At 36.9% G+C, this 17916-nt stretch overlaps 1 protein-coding gene across 2 annotated transcripts in view; it reads left to right on the top strand.

Annotated features, from left to right (window-relative positions):
• SATB2 (SATB homeobox 2) overlaps positions 1 to 17916 on the top strand; it is a 179315-nt gene that overhangs the window by 80812 nt on the left and 80587 nt on the right. For both annotated transcript variants that reach the window (XM_074339724.2, XM_019746481.3), the window contains one exon: positions 7096 to 7198. In XM_074339724.2, coding sequence (XP_074195825.1) covers positions 7096 to 7198 — 103 coding nt within the window. The remainder of the gene's footprint in view (positions 1 to 7095; positions 7199 to 17916) is intronic.

The following is a 17916-nucleotide window of genomic DNA, read 5'->3' as shown; positions in this document are numbered from 1 at the left end:
AAGGTCGACACTATGGGATAGGATGGGCTGAGGCCACAGTAGTGAACACGAGAGGGAATGAACTTTCAATCTAGGAAGAAGACAGTCAAGCACCCAATACTGTTTACTTCAAAAGGTAGGCAATTGGGCTATTTAAAATAGACTCAGCTCATGAGTAAAAGATGTCTGTTTTTGAAATAATTCTTCCTTATTACCCCTAAGCCAAACCATATTAGGGATTTTTCTCACTCAGATTTGGCAATTGCATAAAAGAATGATTCAGTGGCTAGTATACACTTTCTTGAACATCCCAGTGGCCTATTATTCAAAAGAGCAGCCTTGAAAGCAGAAGAAAAGAGGGGGAAAATCCATAAAAGGACAACAATTGCAGCCTGAGGCATATATATTTAAAGAAAGGGAAGTCATGATTTAGGTATTCTCTGTCTGGCCAGATGCTTGGAAAGTGTAGGTTGTGTTTGTGTGTCTGTGTATTTATTTTTGATTTCACCTTTCAAACCGTGTTTACATGCTGACGGCCTTTTCCTTTCCCTCTGATGTCCCCCTGAGTCACCGCTTCTCACCTCTTCCTTCAGGCACATCAGCAGCCCCAAGCAGCCTGATTTATCCTACCTCAGGCACAGGTCTCCCTGATGAAATGGGCTTCTCTCACTGTTCCAATGTGAAAACATTGTGAAAACGTATTTCTGTGTCATAGTTCTTCTTACTCGAGGAAGAGTTAAAAGACAAAACTCCAGGTCCTCAGGGTTTCGATCCATTAAAGTAAGGAGAGCTAACAGTACTTAACTTGTTGACCTCACGAGTTATTATGAAGATCAAATGGAATGACTAAAGGGACAGTCTTGTTAACTGAAAATTGCATTGAAAGAACAAATAACTTGCAAATGCATGCACCTTCCAATGTCCCTCTGCCCCCGCCCCCCACCCCCCTAAATGTTTTCTGTGACTTCAGATGTGCTTTAAAAAATCTTTTTCTTTGTGGTACAATATACAGAACATGAAGTTTATCTTTTTAACCATTTTTAAGTTTACAGTTAAGTGTCATCAATTACATTCATAATGTTGTGCGACTGTCACCCCTATTTTCAAAACTTTTCATCATCACCTCAAATAGAAAGTCTATAACCATTAAGCAATAATTCCCGTTCCCCTGTCCACTCCAGCCCATTGTCTATTCTATTTTCTGTCTCTATGAATTTGCTCTAAAGTAGAATCATAGAATATTTGTACTTTTGTGTTGGCTTCTTTCACTGAGCATGTAGATATGTTTTTAAAATTCCATGCCCCTAAGTTGAGGTTTTTTTGCCGAATATTTGAGGAACAAAATGACTGACTGACGTTATTGAACTGTGAAAATGTTACTAGAGTTCTAGCATGATGGTGAGATAGAATTTATAGTCTTTTTTAGTAATGGACTGTAGGATAATTTTTTTCTGTCACCCTAAGCAAGCCTTGTCCATTTGGGTATCATTATGTACAACGTACAATGTGCCAAAATCATTGGACAGTGAAATCAAGCAGCCAGTTGGGTCAGTAGAAAAGCAAATGATCGTGTGCTCATCTACAGACAAGTGGCTGATCAACTGCTGGCCCAGTATTGTGTTAACCAGTTGCCAACTGTCTGTTTCGTTTACTCTTAAATTCATGCATATAGTGAGGATGCATCCTGTCTCATATTACCAGTTGCCAACTGTCCCTTTAAGTTATTTTCATGCAAGCCTGTTTTAGTTCGAGGCCCAACCTTATGAACTCACGTTGAAGGAGGCTCACAAGTGACAGCTTTAAAAGAATTCCTAACTGGGTGATTGTGGTGACCATATGAAATGATTGCGTGGAGGGGAGAGAGTTGACATTCATTGACCCCACCTCTTGTGCTAGCACTTTCCCACAAATAATTTCTCCGAAACCTTATAGCCCCCTGGTGAGGGTGCCACCATCAAATAAGCAAGCCATTCAGCAACAGCTACTTTGGAGAGAAGCTCTCAGATGTTGTCTTTTCATACTCCGAAGCCCAGAAGAAGTGTTTCTTTCAACTATTGGTACTGATAGTATAGCTCAGAAATAGGGATAGAATGGGATAGTGGAAGGCTGCCAAATGACATTAAATGAATTTTTCTCGACAAAGTAGTTCTTCCAAATCAGTTTTTTCCCTTTACCATGCTTAATTGAAGTATCATTATAGTCTCATGTTCAATATGTTATTTAGCATATCACAAAGCACATTGAAAAGGCTGAAAATGAACAAAGAATGCGTATATTACTCATTGCCTGCATCATGCTCTATCCTCTATGTTGACATGCAAAGGGAGGCCCTGGGATGCCAGTCCTGCCCCCCCCCCCCCGCCCCCCACACTTCTGACAGCCTTCTTGCTCAGGCAGGGCGTTCTCACTGACAGTCACGTAAGCCTTCGCTTTGGTTTTATAATATTCTCTTTTATAGCGAGCGTATTATGTATGCACATCTTAGTGACTCTTAGTATAATGTTGCTGTTCAAACAAATAAATCTCACTAAGCCAAGGGGAATATGGCAAAGGATATCTAATTATTTTATCTTTCCTTTTTGGGAAGGAAGAGGGGATACTCAGATCTCTGTCTTTCTAAATGTACAAATCATCTTCACCTATGTTTATTGTTTTGCTTTTTCTATTAAGTTTTAAATTAACTCTTAGATTCCCTAGTTTTCTCTGGTTCTGTCCTTCTTAATTAACTCACATGAGGGACCTGATATTTTTTTGTCACCTTGTTTCTTTGTATAAAGAACTGGCTGCAGTATCCGCTATTGAGCTTGTGCTAGCTGATGGAGGTGGCGGTGAATATTTCCTTCCTTTCATTAATCGGTGTTCCTTTTGGAGACCCATGGACTAGTGTGGCCTGGTAGTAGGATCTGTATGTGGTATTGCTGTTTGACTTTGGACAAGCTGCTTCTTCACTGGGGGCTTCTGGGCCCTCAATTTGAAAAATGGAAACCCTACTTATAATTACAGGTGACATGTATTCTCTGAGCTAATCAAAAGCAACAAACGAGTTTAAAATTTGTCTTAGGAATTTAAAAGAAAATGTGTTTTTAAATAAGGCAATCTGTTTAGCTGAACTAAGTACTACTAATAATATTATAATAATCTCTTGCAGTTCAGCTTAGAGCAAATTCAAATCAGCTAGTAAACTTGGGAGTAACTAATTCTGGTATATTTTGATTGTTTAAATACCTTTTTTTATTTTTTTTTAAAAAAGAAACCTTTCAAATGTAAGTGGCAAATGATGTGTCAGCATGACTGCAAATGAGGAAACCTAGATTTCATTCCTCCATCTATAATCTTCATGCTTAAAATTTCATGATTAATTACAAAGAAGTCTGAAATTTCCATAACGTTTCTGTAGTTGGGAAGACATTTTGAACCTTCCTGTTTACTTTAATACATACAATTTTTTCATAGACTAGCTTTGTCTACGTTACTGTCCACATGGTGCGTATGGCTGTGACTAAGGGTCTGAAGGGGCTGACTCGCTTGCCCATCGTATGTGTGCCCGCCCGTTCTTCCTCACAGCCCATCACCACACAGAGGGGAGTGTGCTTAGCAAATGCAAAGTGACTTTAATACAGAGGGTGCCAAAAAAATGTATACACCTTTTAAGCAAGGAAATAAAACTGTATTAAAATTGTAATAATATATACCGAAAACAAAAGATGAATACACGTCACGTTTGACTTCTGCAATGATAAGAGGTACTCAAAGGGGTTACCACCAGCATAATTTTAATACAGTTTTTTCCTTTCTTAAAATGTATGTACAATTTTTAGGCACCCTCTGTCTTACCCTTAGTAAAACATAGTCCCTTTATGTAAGTGTTAAAAATAACAACGCAGAGATCTCTTGGGTTGTTTGTATCAGAATTGCTTTATGTTAACATGGATACTCAGGAGTTAGTTACATTCTGGATTAAAAACATGGATTCAGATCATGTTCATTTATCAACAGGGTGTGGGGATCCTGAAAGTCCAGTTGTATGGTTGGTTTAGAATGATTGAAAAACATAAAAGAGCAACATAAACTACAAAATCATATACATGTTTTAAAAAGCAGTACATGGAAATTAGATCTTTTTGGCAGAGTAGTAGATGAGAGAGATTTTAATCATTGCTCATGCCACTTTGCAGCAATTGTATCTTATCAGGTCTAAGATGCTCTTGATTGTAAGATTCATCCAAATTTCAATGACATTAAAGTATTTTAAAAATGTGGTTATAGAACGGATTAATGTAAATACAGATTTTCTGTGCCCAGTACCTTGGAGGACATTATTCCTTATAGAGGCAAGGTTAGCTTGTACTAGGTCTATGTTACCCCCTTTCCATTTTGTTTATAATCAGTTAAGTTTTGATTTTAAAAACATCAATTGATATTAATGTTAAGAGACCTTGGAGTATGTGTCCAGAATATTCTAGTGAGACCTAGTGATTCCAACTCAGGCTATGAGAATGTAACAGTACCATTAAGGATAAGAGAATATTCATATTTGAAACTGCAATAGTAAGACATAACATAACCTTTCATTTAAAATGTCCCCAAGATGTACGTCTTCTTTTTTTAAAGCTCTCTCAGGTTGAATTATAACAATTCACATCAGTAAAGCTATTTTGAGTGTCAACTATATATATAAAGACCTGCAGGGACTTAAAATCAATAAAATGTACCACAAATTTGAAGAGATCTTTCTGGTGACTAAAGAGTCTCATTATCTAGAAAACTGTCTTTACTTGCTACACAGTTCCTTTGCTCAGTTCCTACCTTAAACCTATTTATTTTTTGTTCTGTGATCAGTCAAGACAGAGACTCTTTTATCGTAATCTGGGGAAGAGAACAAATCTGATTGAGTCTCTGGGAAGCCAACTCCTTTCTAAAGGAGTATAAATGTGGCTCTAGTATAGGACCTGGTGATGGAGCTGGTAGTAGCCCTGATATTCATTTCCTTGCCACATCGATTGACAGTGGTCTTGTGCAGTGGTAATGAAAATGCATTTGGAGCAAAGGCAGTCAGGAGCCCAGGGAGTGAGGGAAATGCAGATTATCTGGGGCCAGAGTGATATGGGTTTGTGGCCTGGTCTTATGGGCCAAGAAGGGTTGAAGGACAGCTCCAGGCAGTGCTTGAAACGCTTTCCATTTTAGTCTGCTTTGTAGACCACTTTGCAATAGAAGGTTTAGCTCTGACTCCTGCCATGGCTATAAATCCTATGCCTTTCCAGAGGATAACATTCCTACAAACAACAAAGGGAGATGACAAGTACATTTGCAATTATTCACGTACACCAGTGTGGCTGGTACATCTATTACTAGGCTGCTTTCATGGTAAATTTTTCATTGTTATGACATTTCAGTTTGGCATTTTAAAATTTCATCTCTGTCCCTTTTCATCTGTCATATTTCAGTGACTCAGATATCTCACATCAGAGCTGTGTTAGACATATTAAACAGACATAGTCACTGCCCTCCAGGGTCTCACAGACTAGGACAGAGAGAAAAGCTCAGCCCAGAGACGGAAGTGGCTCAGCAAGCCAAACTTCCTTATTCCTTTACGTATTAATAATATACAAAGAACCGTGCCTCGGGAAGATTAGAGTTCCACTGATCTTCTAAAGCAGCAGGCAAAGCTCTGCAAGTCCTATGATACACTCGGGTGCTACTGGCTCTTTGCGTTCCTAGGGCTGGGTTCAGATCCTCAGATTAAAATAAGATCTCCTTATTATCTCCCCTTAGAGAACATAATTGTCATTTAGAGATGAGTAACTGGGGGGAGAAGAGCGATCTGCTATGTAGAAGGGGGGGGCAAAGAGGTTTCTGTGAATTGCACTAGGACCCTCCTCTCCCACTAGTACTGTGTATTGATTAAGAAAGAGGGAGACTGTGAGCTCACAGAGGGAATTGTTTCAAATGAGAGTCTATACAGGGCTATCTGCTGGAGTGTGAACCTCCTGGTAAATAACTTGCCATTACCGTGATTTATTGTTATCCTTTTAATCTCAGCTACTTTGTAGAAATGCCACTAAAAGTTCTAAGATTTCACTGAACTGCTCCATATTTGGGGTACCTTTTTTAAGAAAGATGAGATTTCAAGGCAGGGAGATTTCAAACCCTTATGTAGGTCATTTGGATCTCTTGAATTGTTTATGACCATTTGTTTTTGGACAGAATTTGCAGAAATACAATCTATGTATAAAACATACACATGTAGTATCTGTCATTCAGGTATAAGTTAACATCTGCCACCGATGTTGGTCCAAACATGCCATATTGACTGAAAACATATCTCTGTAGAAAATTTAATTCAAGGTGTGTGATGATAATTTTAATTTTTCATTGGTAAATCAAGTTATGCTCCCCTTCTCTTTCCTTTTTATGAGATTTACAAACCAATTAGCTAAGGGCTTGAGTTGATGAAGGAGAGGAGGGTGAAGAGCAAGAAGGAATCAAGTACTTAAGCACTCAGAAAGTTTTAGCTTTGATTTTATTTTTTTATTGAAACACAGTCTAAGTGTTATGTTTAGTTTCCCCTGCTCTAAAATAGCGCTTGTTAATTTTTTCCGTTGGTGAATTTTCACACAAGTGCTAATCACACGTTTCTATAAATTATATTAATTTAACTTATTTCCCTAAATGTTGTTCTGCAGTGTGTAGCACGGATGTTCTCTGATTCTTGGCTCCCTAAGCTTGTTGCAGTTGGAAACAGAACAGAAACATCTGAAAGGCATTATTTGGATGACGGATGCTGGATCATCTGATCTCACCTTTTGCTCTGGTTCCTAAATCACAACTGTTCTTTCGCTTTGCATCTAATCTGTATGTCCTGCCCCCTCCATTTTTGACATTGTCTCCAGGTTGTGTTCTTTTTCTTTTCTTTTTTGAGAAAGCACTGCCATCATACAAGTTAAAGGGATAGTGAATTTAGATAATCATGTTTGATGTTTAATAGTTTAGTTTGCAGGGGGGTGACTCCAAATTTAAAAGACAAAGGAGATTGGTATGGGCTATAATGTATCCTTTCTTATCCCTAAAAGGGAGTGCTGATATTTATGGAAAATAACTTTTTTTTTTTCTTTACAGAGTATGATTTCATCCATTGTAAATAGCACATACTATGCCAACGTGTCAGCAACCAAGTGCCAGGAGTTTGGGAGATGGTATAAAAAGTACAAGAAGATTAAAGGTAAACTTTTTATTTTTAAAGCCTATTTTCTTAGACCAATGAGTTGTTGCTTATTTGGAACTTATGCCAATTTTAGATAATAATTTTTTAAATAAAAATATATATAATTTTTTATAAAGATAAGATTCTTAACATTTTCATTAAAAGATCAAATTGGCTCCCTTAAAACTACGATGTTGTTAGAAATAAAAGTAAAATTCTAAGATAATATATAAGTTTGTAGTTTTTACAAGTGATGCTTGTGAAGGCTGAGATCTTTAAAAATATTTTAAAATGGTTTATTTCCGATAGGTGTGTATTTATTTAGAAAGCTCAATCAATAAATCATTGCCACTAATATTTTAATGGAAATTTAAAGGCAGTCATTCTAGGTTAAGTCAGCACTTACAGTTTAAGTACCAACTAACAAAGTGGAAGGACTGTTGTATCAGGAAACCTTTGGTCAGAAATGGAGTTTTGATGTATTTATTTGGAGACAATACTGTAGCAGGAGTTAAAGCAAAAGGACTCTGCCGTCAAGCAGACTTGTGTTCAAATCTTTGTCTTCCGTTTGCTAGCTGTGTGAGCCTGCACAAAGTGTTTAACTTCACCAAGACTCAATCTCCTCATCTGAAAATTGAAATAATAGAAGTATGTCAGTCACTGGCTAGCTGTGAAGATTAAATAAGTAAATACTGGCACAAAGCAATCATTTAATAAATAATAGCTATCATCCTATAACAATAATTAATAGTTAGTAGTTGTACTAGTCGTAATGTATTTTATATGAAATTATGTCTGGTCCTGAATATACAATTCTCTTATATAATAAATGTCGTGCTATTTAGACCATCTAGCCCTTTAAATATATCAGTGATTATTTTGCCTTTGCAAATATGTCAGAAACCTTCTGGTATTCTCATCCCAGTTCAAATGCTGTTTAATTCAAATGCTACCAGCTTCTGAAGGGATTTGGGGAATTTCTGGCAACATAATAGGTTGATGTTTGAGGGTCTTCCAGTCCATATTTTACATGATTATGACATCATCCATCGCAGTTTGTTATAGGTTCTCATAGCCTTGCTGACAATTCACTGACCCCATCTGAGGTCCAAATGACATTTATGGTGGGTAGGTAGAAGTAAAGAATGAATTTATTTGTTTTGCTACCTGCAGGTTTCCTTTGGGAGAGAGTGTCTCAAAGTAATGCTTGTTGGTTGAGTATTTAGGAGCTTGTTTATAAGGTTACTTTGTGAGGAAATAAGCTTTACATGGATTGGCGGCACATTTCTGATTACAAAGGAATGAGAGCATTTTATGCTAAATACACAATTTATAAGGAAAGTCAAGATGCTGAACTACCCAGGAGAAATTAAATTCGCTGAAAATTGAATTAAGATCCATTTCTTTTCAACATATTCTAAAATTCTTAGGACACTTCTAAATTCTGGTTTGGGCACTTGCTTTAGAATATTATTAATATTAACTCTTGTACAGGATAAGATGAATAACTCCTTCTCATTATAGGACGTAATTGTGTGGTTCAGAAGGGTTTCTTTTCTGTAAGTGTTGTCTCCAGGGTTTTCTTTTAAAATAAGATTGTTAACGTGCTTGAGCATATCCTCTTTGGTTAAAAATCAAAAGAATCACTCAGCTTCAAGGTCATTTGTTAAATCCCATTTACTTCCTATAAGAAAAAGGAAGAGAGCGTCCTCTTTTAATAGGCTAGAGGATAATTCCAGATTCAGAAAGACTGGGAACCCTTCACTATAGTGTTTTCAGAATTGCCACTACAAACTCTGTGTGTGTGTATGTGTGTGTGTGTGTGTGTGTGTGTGTGTGTGTTTGTATGTTCACACACATTAACACTTATGTCTTCTACTTTTCTCTTTTCTTAGAAAATCAGTTCTTCAAGTTCCATTTTTTTTTTTCAAGATAGTAAATGCACAGTTAAATCTTTAAGTGCTGTAAAAGCAGACTGAGACCTTGATTTCAGTCAGGAGGTCAGGGACCCACACCTGAAGAGGCTGCCAGACACTGTGTACACATGCTATTCAAAGAGATGGAGCTCGTCACTGCTGTTGAAAAGTGTGTGTGTGCGTGTGTGTGTGTCAGTAGGAGGAGAAAAGGGAAGGTTAAGGTATGTGTGAAGTAAACACAAGCTGCTGTAAAACAGTTCAAGTGGTGTTGATTCATCAGCCAAGGGAGTGGGAGGAAAAACAAAGAATTCACGACAGGTATAATGGTGCACAGAAAATAAACACCCAAAGAAGAGCGTTTTATTAACTTTCAACCCTCAGAGAAAAGGAAGTGTTGGACCTATCCAGGCCTGTTTCATTTGATGGAAGCTTCATGCTATGAATAGATGTGGAGTTCCTAGTAGAATCCATTTCTCATGAGAAAGTTATGATTTTGTTTGTAAAATTTCTGTTTCTGTCCATCTATTTTCAAAATGAAAAAAAGGTGGACATTAGTCGTAGCAAACCCAGAATTCTACCTTAAGGCCCTTCCTGAGAGCCCAGAGTTAGAGTTCCACGGTCCTTCTGGTTTTCCTTCCCCCCATCCCCTCCCACCTTGTTTTCAGCCCCAAGTTACCTATTTACATGTACCATGGGTGATATTCAGTAGAGAAGAAAATCTTGAGCGAACTTACTGATGTCCCAGACTAAGTTCAGGCTACATTGTTAAATATGTTTCCTATTATCTGCTAATGTCTGTTTTAATAAAACAGTGGGAACTAAATGGTTGCTTCTTAATCAAAACCATGATTTCCTAAACATAAGCTATGTGATTCTGTTACAAATTGCCACATATAGATCTCCTAGGTCAAATTTTTTTTCTCTTCTCATAGAAATAAATAAACAGTAAAATAATTATATACTCTGAAAGATCAAAGTAAATATGACTAAAACCTGGCAAAAATAAAAGTCTACTGGAAGGATTAAAAAAAAAAAGATCACATTGCAAATTCTATAGTTAATGCTTAAATAAATATGAGAAAAATGAACAATCAATAATTTGATATCATTAAAAACAGATGTAAAAACTATATACAAATGGAATTGTCTAAATTTTGAAGTAAACATTTTAATGTGCATTTTTTGTATTTGTTGTTATTATAGCTAAACTATTTACACTTATTCTTTAAAAAGTCTTAAGTTGGTTTGGCTTAGCATGTTAACTTTATTTTCCCCAGTGATCACAGCAGAACACATTCTGTTTACCCTTTTTCTTTAATTTCAAAGAGAATTACGGTGACAGAGACATATTTGAGTTAACATTAGTGTTAATTCAGGGTAGATGGGGAGACAGAGTTTGTATTCTCTGGTTTTAAGGTCCAGAACCATGAACCTGCTTCACAGAAGTTTTTGATATTGAAGAAAATGAAGTGGATGGATGGTTTCGATAGTGTTTTTTGGTTTAGATAGATGGGTTGGTTTAGCTAGCGTTTTTGATTGCTCTTCATCTCGTACTATAATTGTTTGTGGCCTAGATTTTACAATGTAGAACTCATAAGCCCCAAAGTGTGTGTGTGTGTGTGTGTGTGTGTGTGTGTGTATACACACACACACATATATATCTGTATATATATACAGATATATATGTACATATATATATATAAAACAGTGTACATTTTGTGTAAAAGAAAAAGATATGACCAGTATTAACAGTTGCTTAATATGTAGGAGTTTTAGTGTTGGACACAGAGATAATCCACAGGATTTAAAAACATTCACATTATTACAAAATCATTTTCCAGAACTCTTGGGATTATGTGGGATTTATCACATCAGTTTTTCTTTCATAAGTTCTGTACATTTTAATAAAACACTTATTTGTAAAACTAATTCTTTTGTATTAACTCCAGATACAAACTTGCCCCATCATTTTTATGAAACTCAGTGGCAACTATGTATGCCATACCATTGAAAATTATATTCTTATGGCAATCTACTTTTGCAAGGGATCATATAAGAATAAAATAATGCCTTAACAAAGAAGGGCTCATATATTTTAAGTGTTTTCTAATTAAAATTGATGTTAAAAGAAAATAATTTTTTATCTAAAGTGTTTTTCATGTGGCACCAAAAGCAAAATGACCTGTTGTCTGGTTAGGTTAATTTCAAGTATTTAATATGTCACAATAATTAAGGGGTCATTGAAAGTTCACATAAATAGTAGTGGATATCATAAAATTATCTGTGTCATAAAATAATACCACTAGAATGAAATGGACTTAACCAAACCCCATATTTGGGCCAGAAAGCAAAATTATCCCCATCACTTTCCTTTTCTCAATCATTGCTCAAGAACCCCCTGATTGCTAGTTGTCTTAATTTTATTTGTTTATTTGAGCTTATTTTGCAAAATATTAAAAAGCTGGGAGAAATGAAGATTATAAAAATCAGTGTTACTTCTCCAAGTCTGGTTTATTCTAGTAATCAGGATTTTATCTGACCCTGTCTGATCTAGTCTTGCAAGATCAAACGTCCAGGCCAGCAAGCAGACAGTAAACAAAGCCCGTGAAGGGTTTCAGTAAACACAAAGATTAGATGTTGAATGAAAATTAAACTCCTTGAACTAGTCCTCTGTACTAAAGTGGTTAAGTGGGTTGTGATTAAAAGAAATAAGTAATTATGATCATTATAGCTGAAATGATATAATGTTACCACATTTAAAGCACCTCTTGTACCCAAAAATGATTGTGTCATTTACAAAGTGGTGCCTCTGAGTTGAATAGAGAAATCAATGTCCTCTGACCTGGTTCCACGAGGCAGCCCTAGCTCAGCCGTGGTGGTAACGGTGGTCAGGACAATGCCTTTAATCAACTGCCGGTACTTGTGCCGCTGCCGTTGTTTAGCTCTGATGAGGAAAAAGGAACTTACTTTTGTCTACCTCGTTCTTCCAAGTTATGAAAGAAATTGGCTCTCAGCTGGGGATCTAAATGAAGGCGTTTGGCAAGGAAGTTTGTTGCCCTCTGTCTGTATGGCACCTTGCGTGAAGTAATGCCAACATCAAATCCTTAAATTGTTATATGAATATTGGATTCATGGAAATAGAAATAGCACTTTCACAACCATGCCACCTTTTATTGTACTGGTTTTCCAGCTTTGGGAAGAGCCTTGTCCATTTTTATTGTGACAGTTGCTGATGTTTATTCATCAATCACCTTCCCCTAACTGGCCTTCCTGTTAGAAGCTTATCGATAGTGTCAGCAAGTGGAAGAATGATGCGTGGAGAATGCCTTGGACCCTCAGCTCAGATGTGGATCTTATGAAGCACATTCTAGCTGTACTGGTAGCTGCTGCTTCGGCATGACAGTGCTTATTCATGAATGCTTAAAGAAGTAAAAAACAGTTGTTTGTCAACAATGTGGTTTGTAAATTAAAAGAAACAAACTTGCTATCTCCTCATATTTATAGTCTTTATAAGCCATTTTAAATACATGTTGAAAAAAGGATGGAAAGGAAAAAAAGATCTGCCTTCCTAACTCCCTCCTTTTCTCCCCATCCATCCATTCATCCATCCGTCTGTCTGTCTATCCATCCATCCATCCATCTATCCATCCTCCATCCATCCATTCATCATATATATTTACTATTTGAAAAAAGTATAAGACACAGTTTCTGGTTTCAGAAAATGTACACTGTATATGAAATAATTAATAATGTAACACATATTTTGTAATTTAAAAATAAATTTGATCATTTATTTTATAAACCTGGCAGGATTCTAAATGGGGACCATTACATAGTCCCTCCTTGCAAGAAAATTACAGTCACAATTAAATAACTAATTTTAATTAAACAAATGTTTAGCAAGTGCCTCTGCCACAGGCCATATTCAGTATTAGAAGCAGTGAGAGACATCCAGGAACATATAAGGTGTGTTTCCTACCTCTAGCTGTGTTACCCTCAACCTAGCAGGGGAGGGAGCCCTGTAAGTATATGTGGCAAATATGTAACAGTGGTATAAACTAGTGGAATGATAGCACAGAGAAAGGTCCGTAAATTCTACCTGCCGAGTGTCATGTTTGGGAGGCAGGGGGTAGCAATTTGAGAAGTAGCACATGATTTATACCTTAAGGACAAGTAGAGTTTTACAAGGAGGAAAAGAGAAGGAAGAATGTTGCAGGCAACTGCAAGGTCATTATATAAATACAGAGGTGCAGAAGAGCATGCTGTGTTTAGAAAATTATGGGTAGAGTGGCCCAGTATACCTAGAATAGCAGTGCATTTATCATGATACTATCACAATAACAGATGACCAAAATGGCTAAGATTTTTGATTGTGAAAAGGAAAAGCTAGAGCATGGCTGGGTGTGGGGTTGATGGTGGCACCAGACATTGGTGAACAAGCAGAAATGTTTGGGACCTCGCTGAGGAGCATTTGTGTTATAATAATGAAAAATAAGGTTGGGAAAGTAGTGACCACACCTTACAGAACTCTGAAAGCCTGGCTGAGGCATTTTGAGAATCAGTGCAGGTTTTTCAGCAAGGAAGCGATGTTATGAAAATGGTGGTTTAAAAAAACAATTCTTGTAGAACTCACCTGAAACTGTATGAATGGGCGTGTGTGTTTGGCAGGCCGGGAGGCAGGTGGGAGGGAAAAGCGTCAGTGTGTACACCCTGGAGGAAGTAGGCAAAATAGAATCCACTGCAGTGATATATAGAAGTGAAGACAGTGAAGGAGGTGAGGTTTGGCTTTGGGTGGCAGCAGTGAGAGGGAGAAAAGTGACCAATGCAATATGTGTGTGGGAAAGACAAAGAGAAATCAAAATAAAATTGAAGGTGTTGAGCTTAAGTGGTGCTTTTGACAGAAATACAACAATATAAATTGAGAGGAAGGTGCTTCAGTGAGAAATGGTGAGCTAGGTAGAACTATCCTTTGGGCTGTACGTGGAGCCAGCTAACAAAAAGACAGAACTAGAAAATAGATTTTTGGATCCATTTTTTATTTTTTATTTTTGGATGTGATAGTTAAATGATACCAAAGGAACATTCCTAAAGGAGACAGCGAGAACAAGAGGGGATTAGAAGCTTTGAGAAAAAGAGGGCCATGGTTTAAAAGGATATGATTAAGGAGAAGGTGAGGTTTCACGGAAGCAAAGAGAGTGTGGGTTACCAGTGAAGAAATGTTATTAAGGATACCAGGAGGAAGAGGATAACATTGGAGGCCTTAGCTTGGGCAAAAAGGGGACCCTAATGACATTGGAGGGAGTTATTTCCCTATAGTGTGAGAACAAAGGGACCATCTATGTGTCTAAGAAAGGAAGGTGGCAAGGAAGTGAGGACAGCAGTTACTGGCCTAGTGAGGAAAGGATATAAAAACAGCTAACTGTGGCATTAGGGTTAAGTGTAACACACTCTCCCCCTTCCCCACCCCAATAACTCAAGAGAGGGAGTCTGGGGCCAGTGGGGGCCAAAGGCGCCGAAGAGGAAGAGGGGTGATATGCAAGAGTTCACAAACTAGGAAGGGATGGGATCTGAGGCACAGATGATGCTTAGCCTTTCAAAGAAAAATAGCTAAGTCTTCTTTAGAATCTGGAGGAAGGGAAAGGAGATAGATCAGAAAGCAAGTTTTGAAGATGGAGTGAATGGTAAGGAAAGAGGCAGCTCATGGCATATGGTAGGGGTTTAGGATGACGTGATTATCTAGTGGTGAAGGAGAGAATGGTTGGGATGGGGGCTTGGTGAGGAGAACACTTGAAATAGGTTCTGGACCAACAGTGTTTGGGAAACAATGAGAGAGAAGTAGACGGTCGAACTGAAGTGACATAGTTAAGGATTTTAGAGTAAGTCGTACAGGTCCCTTTAATTCTTAGCATTTCCTTACAATGTGCTTTAGATTTCCTATAGTTTCAGATTTCCATCTGTCCTGCCCAGAAACAAAATTTAAAACTCAAAAACAAAGATAGATCTGGTGGTGACTAATGAAGAATCTACAGAGTTATGAAATGAGAATTTCTGTATGTTGACCAGGAAATGTTCAGTTTATTTAAAATCTGGTATGATTGTGGTGACATCCTCTTATATGGGGGGGAACCAGTGGGTTAAAATCAGAGAATTCTCTTGGTTTCTTGATCAATTACATAAAAATTATTTTTAAAAAATTTTCCTTAAGGATGATTTCCAAAGTGAAAAGCTAAAAAGCATTTAAGTTTGCAAGGTGCTCGAAGCTCTTAAATACAAGTGCCGTGTAAGATGCTAGGACTAATGTGACAGTTGCCTCTGGTAGACAGTTGTTTAACTAGCTATTGGCCTGACTGATGATAAGCCTTCATTTTAAGTTTTGCAAGAATTGAGATTATCTGACCTTGGAGTCCTGAACTCCCAAGGGAATGGACATAACAATGGAGAATCTAGAATCATCTGGAGTACCAGTCAGGCTGTGGATTCTAACATTGGTTCTTTCAAGGTGTCACCTTTCTAGTTCCATGTCCCACAGTAATTCTTCATCTTGAATAACCCCCTACTGGACCAAAAGTTCCTCAAAAGACCATCTGGGAAACTCGTCCCTTGAGTGTCTTTCTCAGAGCTGTGAGCATAAGACTTTGAGTGTGGTAGTAAATATCAATAGAATTGTATTATATAGATGAACTTATTTGAGCGTATGCACTTAGGACCATTTTATTTTTCCACATATTATACTGATCTTATTTTCTATCTGATGTCTCAATTGAGAGAAAAAAGAAAATATTTGGTTTTTAAAATCATATTACAAATGTCCTTAACAAATTGGTAGTCTGTTAGAACCATTCTTTTCCTACTAATTAGTTACTGAGCTAAAAGGTTTATCAATAGTCAGTTCCACTGACAGAGACAGTAACACCTTTATTAAGTAAAAATTAGGGACCATTTATGTAGCCTAAGAAAAACATCCCTTTGAGGTTTTTCCAGCTAGTTTATTGAGTATTTTCCTTTACAAAAACGGCCTAAAACATTTAAGTTCTATAAAATCTGAAAGAATGGCCAATGAAAAGAGTGAATCATGGGGTGATTGTTTCCTTGATTAGTTTTTCTTCAGTAGGTTGAAATAAAGAATTAATACATGTAGAATGCCAACTGGCAGAGGCAGAATGCTCCTGAACAGTAATGCTGAGTTTCTGAAATGTGATTTTTTTCTATTATGTGTGAATTCACCTCTGAAATTATAGATTCAGATTCAACTAAAGAATATAAAGATATTATTAGATATAAATAGCTTTAACCTATGTAGAAAGTTATAGGAATACTTGAAATGATCAGTGATATCAAACTATGATAAAGCATTGTTTGAAACCAAAAGGGACAATGGTGCTCAGATGAAGTTCAGGGTAAAGGTGGAGAATGCTCATCTTTTCCATGGAACAAAATGGGTCCTATGAGCTTTTCTTGCCCAAAACCCAGAGGTGTCTATATTCAAGTTGCTTTATGGTAGACAGACATGTTTCTGTGGATCTAACTATGATGGAAGAAGGAAGTTGATAATAAGCAGAAAATACACCTAAGAAAATCAGTCATTCGGTATTAGCACAATACTGGCTGGTATACTTCGCTTATAAGGGCTGGAAGCATTTTTCTTTCAAACCTTGTTTTATTAGGAGTTAACAAGTTGGCTCTGAATATCTTGCTCTAGGCAGAGACTTTGCCAGCAAGTTCTTAACCTAGAGACAGATTCTCTTTAACAAATTTAGAGGAAAAAAATCTTTAGGTTTTGTAGTCCTAAAAGACTTAGCTTTTTTTTTTTTTTTTCCTTTTTCTTTTGCCCTCCAGCCTTTTCAGGTGCCTAATATTTTCTTTAATTATATTTAGTGAACTCTTCTGGTGATTGTCCCCCCTCACCCCCGGTGATGTGGGATTTATGTCTGTTATATATGGAATATTAGCTTTCGCTTTTGAAATCATGTCTGTCTATGTTAACAGAAAATGGTTTTTATATAACAAACTGACTTCATACCTACAGTTATTGACTAGGAGAGACTAAATCACAAGTATTTTCCGTGACTGGGCATATTCAGGATTGGCAGAGGGATACTGCTCTGGCTTGTCAGGGAAATCAGTGTTATGTTTACATTTTAAAGAGGATTTTACTCAGTGAAGGATTTTGGGTGAACATTAGGGTTGTTTTGTGTTAATTTATAATCCAGTTCAGAGAGAGGAGTCAAAATAAATACCAGGGAGAACCATATGAAATTGCCGTTCTTACAGGTCACAACTATTACATAGCACCAATTTCATATAGTTCAATCAAACACGAATTTGTTGGGATTGCCTAAGATTCTCAGGTTACTACCATGTTAAGTGAGTGTGCATTCCCCATTTTACTTCTTGTTGGCTACTTGTTCAAGAGAAGCACTTCATGTTTCCAGAGTTTAAAAAGAATCCTTGCTAAAGTTCTTCATTGTGTGATTCCTATCAGTCAGGTGAGAATCCATGTTGATGACACTCATTTTGGGACAAAAAATTTTTTTTTTAACCATAAGAAAAATAAACAAATGTGGGGTCTCATGACAAGAAATATGAGTGTGAATTTGTATTAGATGACTGGAATGAACTGATAATAAATGGCAAAATGGAGATTAAAACGAGCTGTTTTATCATCAAATAGAAATGCATTTGAAATCATAGGCAGATGTTACAGGCGCATCTGTGTGTACCAAACAGTTAAATTGTTTGAAGCAAATCTGTAGGTGGGATTGTTTTAAAGCTGGTAATTATTCAGTACTGTGTCTGTAGGGGCTGATATCATTCCTAGCA

Source organism: Rhinolophus sinicus, chromosome 17, assembly GCF_057876585.1.
Source record: "Rhinolophus sinicus isolate RSI-liver-muscle chromosome 17, RSI-T2T, whole genome shotgun sequence".
Lineage (NCBI taxonomy): Eukaryota > Metazoa > Chordata > Mammalia > Chiroptera > Rhinolophidae > Rhinolophus > Rhinolophus sinicus.
This window is presented reverse-complemented; position numbering and strand designations above follow the sequence as displayed.